Source organism: Myodes glareolus, chromosome 4 (genome assembly GCF_982192425.1).
Source record: "Myodes glareolus chromosome 4, mMyoGla1.1, whole genome shotgun sequence".
Classification (NCBI taxonomy): Eukaryota; Metazoa; Chordata; class Mammalia; order Rodentia; family Cricetidae; genus Myodes; species Myodes glareolus.
This window is the reverse complement of record NC_142029.1, coordinates 13,475,416-13,482,832: the sequence shown is the minus strand read 5'-3', so window position 1 is coordinate 13,482,832 and position 7,417 is coordinate 13,475,416. Positions and strand designations below refer to the sequence as shown.

Sequence of the window (7,417 nt, the reverse complement as noted above, 5' to 3'; positions counted from 1 at the left end):
GTTGGCGTGCAGGTATCTTTGGTAGTGGCTAATTTTTAAAGAATACATTTATTTTTATTTTATATGTCTGCGTGTTTTGCCTGTATATACGTAGGTATGTGCATTCCTGGTGCCCACGGAGGCCAGAAGAGGGCACTGGAACCTCTGGACCTGTAGTTAGGAATGGTGCCAGTCTTCATGTGGATGCTGGTAACTGAACTCCAGCCCTCCGCAAGAGCATCAAGTGTTCTTAAGCATTGAGCCATCTCTCCAGGCTGGCCATTGCTAATTTTGTTTCAGCTTGTCCTGTGACTGAGATAGAATAATAGCCTACAAGTCTAGGTCGGCTGAATGAACCTCAGTTTGAGGTGCCTTTTTGGAGAACGAGGGCTCCCCCTTTTAATCCCAGGGTTCCCTCCGTACCCGTCAGGTTCCGCAGTAAGTGCGGGTCCTGAAGTGGGAGGTCTCCATCAAGGACGGTTGTCCCTTCTGTCCCAGGCAGGACTCTGGGTGTGCGCAGTGTGGTGTGAAGATCTGAGTGTAAGCAAGAACACATTTCCCACCCAGGGAGCCAGGACCCTCCCTTAATGCCTCTGACGCGCTGGCGCCTCCCTTCGAGGAGCCCGTTTCTCCGTTTCTCCGACAGAACCGAGGGCGGCCACGCGAGCCTGGGGAGCGGGTGCCACTTACCGGGAGAGGGGTGGTGGCGTACTTGGTGGCATGGCGTCCGGAGGTGGCTCCCTGGGTCTCATAGCCTGCCTCTTGTTGTTTCAGTCGGAGCTCTGGGAGGCCTGGGCAGCTACCACTGCATTCTCTACTTCCGATTTCTCCTCAGGGCACAGTGAGACCCCAAGGGTGGACCCATTGCCACCCACGCAGGTGCAAGTGACCAAGATGGCCCATCAGGACCAAACCTCTCCTTTCCAGCCGTTTTCCTTCGGTAACTTGTGAAGGGGTGTGTCTGTGGCAAGGGGAGGGCTGTGTCAAGGCCCAGAGTGGGAGCTTGTGACACCCTGAATTCTAGGGACGTGGATTCAGCCCAGGCCATTGTTGGATAGAGTCTGGTTGCCTTGCCTGTGGCTTCTGAGGGGAATGTGACTTCTGAGGGGGAGTGTGTGACACCACAGCTTGGAGGATATGAAGTGCCTCTGGTGTCAAGCAAGACATACATAGACAGCCTCCTTCTTGGTTGTCGTTGGGGCCTCCTGATGCTTTCTGTGGAAGCGCTAGAAGGGAGTGCTTGATTCTTCTGAGTGCTTCCCAAATTGTCCTCACTCAGGCTGTGGCCAACCCCTGATGAAAATCATGGGAGGCGTGGACGCTGAGGAGGGAAAGTGGCCCTGGCAGGTGAGCCTGCGGGTCAGACACACGCATATTTGTGGAGGCTCCCTCATCAGTGCCCAGTGGGTGCTGACTGCCGCCCACTGCATTTACAGGTGAGGAGCGGTGAGCTGAGAGGTGAGTGTTCTGGAGGGGACCCTGCGGTCCTAACCCACCTCTCTCAGAAGCTGGCCAAGTCCCCAAAACAAGATGCACAAAAAGTGGTGGTGGGGTGGCCTGGTGTGATCATCTTGTTACTGGAAATGCTTAAGGTGGGGCACAGGTGAAACAGCCGAGAGATCCAAAGGGGGCTTTGGTTATGGAGGTGGAAAGCTCAGGAGCGGGTAAAGGGGCAGGGGCCGAGTCGAGAAGCAGAAAACGAGGGGAGAGGGTACAAGGGAGCCTCGCAGGGTCATGGCTCCTAAACCTACGCATCTTCTCTTCCACAGCCGAATCTCGTACAATGTCAAGATGGGCGATCGGAGTGTCTACCACAAAAACACAAGTCTGGTGATTCCCATCCAGAAAATCGTTGTGCACCCCCAGTTCTCGTCAGCTATTGTTGTTAAAAACGACATAGCCCTTCTCAAGCTTCAGCACCCCGTGAATTTCACCTCTCAGATTCGTCCTGTCTGCATCCCTCCAGAGGGTTTTTTTTTGAAAACTGGGACCAAGTGCTGGGTGACAGGATGGGGCAAAAAAGACCCAGGTGATAAGATCTGGTGCTCAGGAAGAAGCGTGGTCTTATTCCTACAGTAGGAACAAAGGATGACGGGAGACACTCCTTGGCACAGGGTGATAGGCAGTTTGGTGAACTTGGGTGATCCTAGTCTTATGCTGAGGTCCTTCATTGCAACACGAATATCTGATGACAGCCTCTGGGAACTAGAGTTGTGTCAAATCTCCTTTTGCAGTTTTGTGGGGACACGTGCTGAGTGATTATGGGTATTCCCAGTGGACAAGGGCTAGATGCGATGGAATTATCCTGGGTGGATTTTCAGATTTACACCTTCTGTGCATTAGTGTTTTGCCTGTACGTCTGTCTGTGCAGCAAATGCCTGCCTGGTAGCCACAGAGGTCAGAAGAGGGTGTCATGTCCTCTGGAACTGGAATTATGGGTTGTTGTGAGCCTCCATATGGTTGCTGAGGAAACTAAAGTCGGGTCCTCTACAAGAGCAAGTGCTCTTAGACAGGGAGTGGTGGCGCTTGTCTTTAACCCCAGTCTGGTCTACAGAGTGAGTTCCAGGATAGCCGGGGCTACTCAGGGAAAGCCTCTCTTGGGAAACAAAAACAAAACAAGTACTCTTAACTGCTGAGCTCTCTCTCTCCGGGACCTTAGATAGATTTTTGCTCAGGAGATAATGAGCTGCCTACCAGCGTCTCAATAGAAATACCTATAGTTAGGGAGTTCCTTATGCCTAGAGGAACTGGGAAAGCCAGAAGGCCTCTGTTGGTAGGCTTCTTATGCATGAGAAGAAGTCACCTGTGACCTTTAGGGTTCTATCTCTCTGTGAGCCTGTGATTATGTTCTAGAGAGTGAAGAAAATTGGTTGGATGCGGTGTTACGTGCCCAAGTATGGGCAGTTTGAGACTGGTTTGATTTACATAAACACCTCAGTCTCACCAAGAAACAATAACTTAAAGAGAAAGACGTTAGGATATCTTGGAACTATGACTACTGGCATTTGGTAATGCGCTCACTGGGTTCTCTGTCCACTGTGAAGATTCATACACTGCTGACCTTCTTCCTTAGCATTGAACGTTCCAGCAGAAATTCTCCAGGAGCTGGACCAAAATATCATCCATTATACCAAGTGCAATGAGAAGTTGAAGATGGTTACATCGACGTCTAATGACCTGGTCGGGAGAGGGATGATCTGTGCCTATAAAGATCAAGGGAAGGATTCTTGCCAGGTGAGTGCGTGCTTTGTCCTCGCCTCAGGTGGCAAGGCCCCAGTTCTTTGCCACCTTCTTTACTCAAGACAAGTTGTGGGGAGAGCCACACTCCCTATGGCTCCTAAAGTTGACCTTGCCTGATCTTTCTGTGTAGCACAGCGTGGCCTTAAACGTGAGATCTGCTTGTGTCAGCCTCCCAAGCGTTGAGATTATAGGGAGACGCCACCTTGTCCAGCTGGTCTGGTTCTTTCTAAAGGATGTGGTCTGCTGTGTAGGTTGCTGCATAGGGTTCTTGTCTACCTGTTGAGTTTGGGGATGGATAGTCTAATCATATTTTGCATTGAGTTCTCCTATGTCTTAGGGTTTTTATTGCTGCGGAGAGACACCGTGACCATGGCAACACTTATAAAGAGAACATTTAATTGGGGTGGCTCACTTAAGCTTCAGAGGTTCAGCCCATTATTATCATGGAGGGGTAGCATGGCAGCGTGCAGGCAGACGTGGTGCTGGTTGTATCTTGGCTTGTAGGTAACAGGAAGCTGACTGAGACACTGGGCAGTATCCTGAGCATAGGAAACCCCAAAGGCCGCCCCTGCAGAGATACACTTCTTCCAACAAGGGAATACCCACTCCAGCAAAGCCATACCTCCTAATAGAGGTTTGGGGGGCCAACTACATTCAAACTACTGCATCCTCTGTGGCAGTTACCATGACAAAGGGAGCATCAACCTGTGTTAACTGAGCTAACCTACACCACAACCTCACAGCTAGCATCACTGACTGACTGACAGGGTCTCTGTGGCAGCAGGTTTGGGAGAAGAATATGTATGAATGGACTCTATAATATAGAAGGGTTTTGCTGTGTAGTTAAGGGCATCAAAGGACATTCAGGTTAAATGTAAGGAATTTGGAGCTCCTACATAAAAGTAATATTTAATGGTATTTTAGAAAGATTTTATTTATTATTCATTCATTCATTCATTCATTTATTTGTTTATTTATTTATCAAGGCAGGGTTTATCTGTAGAGCAGGCTGGCCCCAAACTCACAGAAATCTGCCTGCCTCTGTCTCCCAAGTACTGGGATTAAAGGCGTGTGCCCCTACTGCCTGGCACTTGTTTTTATCTTATGTGTTTTGCTTCTATGTATGTGTACGCATCACATGCATGCAATGCCTACAGAGGCCAGAAGAGGGCGTAAGATCCTCTGGAACTGGAGTAACAGGTATTCTGGATCAATGTGGGTGTTCTCAAATAACCCAGGGTCCTCTGCAAAGCAACTAGTGTGCTCAACCACAGGGTCATCTCTCCAACCCTTCAGAAGTAGAATTCAGTAGTAAACACCACTGTGGTTCCAGAAATGATGATAATATTATCATTTTCCCATAACTTTTTGGTGGCCATATTGATATACCTAATTCTGGTATTTGTGCGTTAAGAGAAGTTTGGTTCTGGCAAGGATGCTCCCCTTACCCTTCCATTCTCTCCCTCTCTTCTGAGACAGTGTCTTGGTTTGTAGCTTGAACTCCACAAAATTCTCCTGCCTCACCCTCCTTAAGGCTGCTACTATAAGCATATACCACTGCACCTGGCTCTGGCTGGGCCTTTAGGGTGCCCGAGGAAACCCTGCATGAGCCTGTCTCCCTCATGTCCTCCAGTGCCATCAGCCCAATCCAATGGGGGATCAATTCCGTTCTTGCCATATGTTTCTTTCTTTCTCCAGGGAGATTCTGGAGGCCCTTTGGTCTGTGAGTTTAATGATAAATGGGTGCAGGTGGGCATTGTGAGCTGGGGCATTGGCTGTGGCCGCCGAGGACATCCTGCAGTTTATGCCGACGTTGCCTTCTACAGCAAGTGGCTAACCAACGTGGTGAACCAGGCCACTTGCTTCTATCCACGGGTCTTCCTCATCGTACCACTGTATTCGCTGACCCTGTGACACCCTGTGGACGAGCCGACCACTGTGTCTCATCCTACCTTCTTTCTGAGCCTCTCCCTTTCCTTCCCGTTCCTTCCCAATGTCCTTTCTTCAAATTCCGTTTGGGATCCCTTTCCCTAGAGAGTCACGGTGAAATGTGTCAGGGATCTGAGAGACTTCAAAGTGCTCTGGCCTGGTGCTCCAGCGGCCGTCCTTGGCCACACTGCTCCTGAGCGGTGCCCTGCCCGGCAGGAATGAAGGTGGATCCATTCCAGTTAGAGGACAAACTGGCCTGCCAGGAAAGCGACAGTGACCGACGAGAGGACTTCATCCGTGGTGCAACAAGAGCTAGACCCGACTCTGGCTTAAGGGCTCTCACCTCTGACTCCATCATCCTTGAGTTAGCTTGGTGATCACTGAGAGAGAGAGAGAGAGGACCTTCAGTGTCCTAACTATAACCGTTCTCTCCCTCTATCTATGATTCTGTGAAGTTACATTTCTCATTGAATGTAATTTGCAACCATGTTCAAAGATAAAGTGAAATTTGAAAATAATTAAGAAAATACATGAGCAGATTTCCTTATTTCTCTTAAAGAATTTCCTTTTATAAGTAAAACTACGGGGGTGAATGAAGTCCCCTGCCCTGCTCAGGCCTAATGACAAGAGGACGGTTGATAATGTTAAACTCAAATGTCCTGTGCCTTGGTCCTGGGCAAGCGCAGTGTGTTTGTAGCTTTTAACACTCTTGTCTGAGGTGTCTCTAAGAAGAACAGATAATTCTTGGTTTTGGTTGTGTGGAGGACACTTTACTCTCAGCCAGCAGGAAACACAAACTAGCCCCTGGGCGAGGCTTTTCTTTCTCTTCCCAAGTCCTCTGAAACAGTTCTCAGCCTCCCTCACGACTGATTGCTTGCACACATTCTCTTTTGCGACCGTCTCTTCAAGGCTTTTGCCATGTTTGACTCAGATACTTTTTATTGCTGATTTTTAAAAGCCATTCTTCATGTGTTCTGATAAGAGTATTAAATCTGTGACTTGATTTGCTTTTAACTGGAGGTTGTGAAGAATTTTCTTCTTTTTTTTTCTCCTTAAAAAGGTTTCTAATGTTAGCCTTGACACATCAATGATCAACAAATTAACTTTTGTTCATGGCATAAGATAGAAATCAAAGTATGTACTTCTATGCCTTAATGTTTGTTAAATTTTTACAACATGATTTGTTGAAATGCATGTGTTTCAGCATCGAGTTAACACCACTAACTGACAGTGTATTTTAACACCTATTTCTTCACTACACTCGCTCCCTGTCCACCTACATATTCATATTCATAGGGCCACTATGCCCTAGTTATTGTGTTTCTAGTATTTATTTATTTAGTTAGTATACAATATTCTGTCTGTGTGTATGTCTGCAGCCAGAAGAGGGCACCAGACCCCATTACAGATGGTTGTGAGCCACCATGTGGTTGCTAGGAATTGAACTCAGGACCTCAGGAAGAACAGGCAGTGTTCTTAACCGCTGAGCCATCTCTCCAGCCCCTGTGTTTCTAGTCTTGAAATTTGGTGTTGTGCCTGCATAGTCATTCTCTTGGAACTGGGGACTCTGAAGATAACTCGGTTGCAAAGTGTTCGCTGCACATGCTCACGTGAGGAGCTGAGTTCGAGGCCCAGCCAGGGTGGTGGTACACACTTGTCATCCCCGTGCAGGAGAGGCAGAGGGCAGCAGACCTCTGCGACTACTTATGCTGCCAGGCCAGCCTAGAAGGCACCTCCAGATCCGCTGAGAGGCTCTGTCTCAAAAATACAAAGGGGGCGGCTTTTGGAGGAACAGTACCCAAGTACTTCTGTCCTGCATGTTCATGTTCACACTTGGTTCACACTTGTGCATGGGTACCTGTTCACACCCAAACACACACATGTATGTATATACACACAAATGAAATGTATGTGGAGGGCCTGGAGAGATGGCTCAGTGCTTAAGAGGGCGTGCTGGTTTTGCAGAGGGCCTGAGTTTGGTTCCCAGCATCCGTGTTCAGCTGCTCAGAGCCGGCTGGAACTCCAGCTCCAGAGTATCTGGCCTCTAAGCTCACCTGCACATGTGTCTGCATACTCACAAATAAAAATAAAATGAAGCTTTAAAAACCGTATATGGGAAAACCAACGGACACAGAATAACTGACACAAACAATACAGGTTTCAAGACTTTAAACTGATACGCTAATCAGTTCAGGGTTGTATTGGCTTTGGGGCAGAAATATCAAACAGTGGAGCAGAACTAGGAAGCTAGAAAGAGGTCTACACCTGT

The 7,417-nt window shown here is 48.3% G+C and overlaps 1 protein-coding gene across 1 annotated transcript; it reads left to right on the top strand.

Annotated features, from left to right (window-relative positions):
- The first annotated feature begins 508 nt into the window (after window positions 1–508).
- Window positions 509–5,654, top strand: LOC125393468 (serine protease 42-like). The gene is made up of 5 exons (XM_048423967.3): window positions 509–919; window positions 1,259–1,415; window positions 1,749–2,008; window positions 3,053–3,213; window positions 4,918–5,654. The coding sequence occupies exons 1-5, from the start codon at window positions 700–702 to the stop codon at window positions 5,131–5,133; spliced, it is 1,014 nt and encodes a 337-aa protein (XP_048279924.1). The 5' UTR covers window positions 509–699; the 3' UTR covers window positions 5,134–5,654.
- Window positions 5,655–7,417: the final 1,763 nt, after the last annotated feature.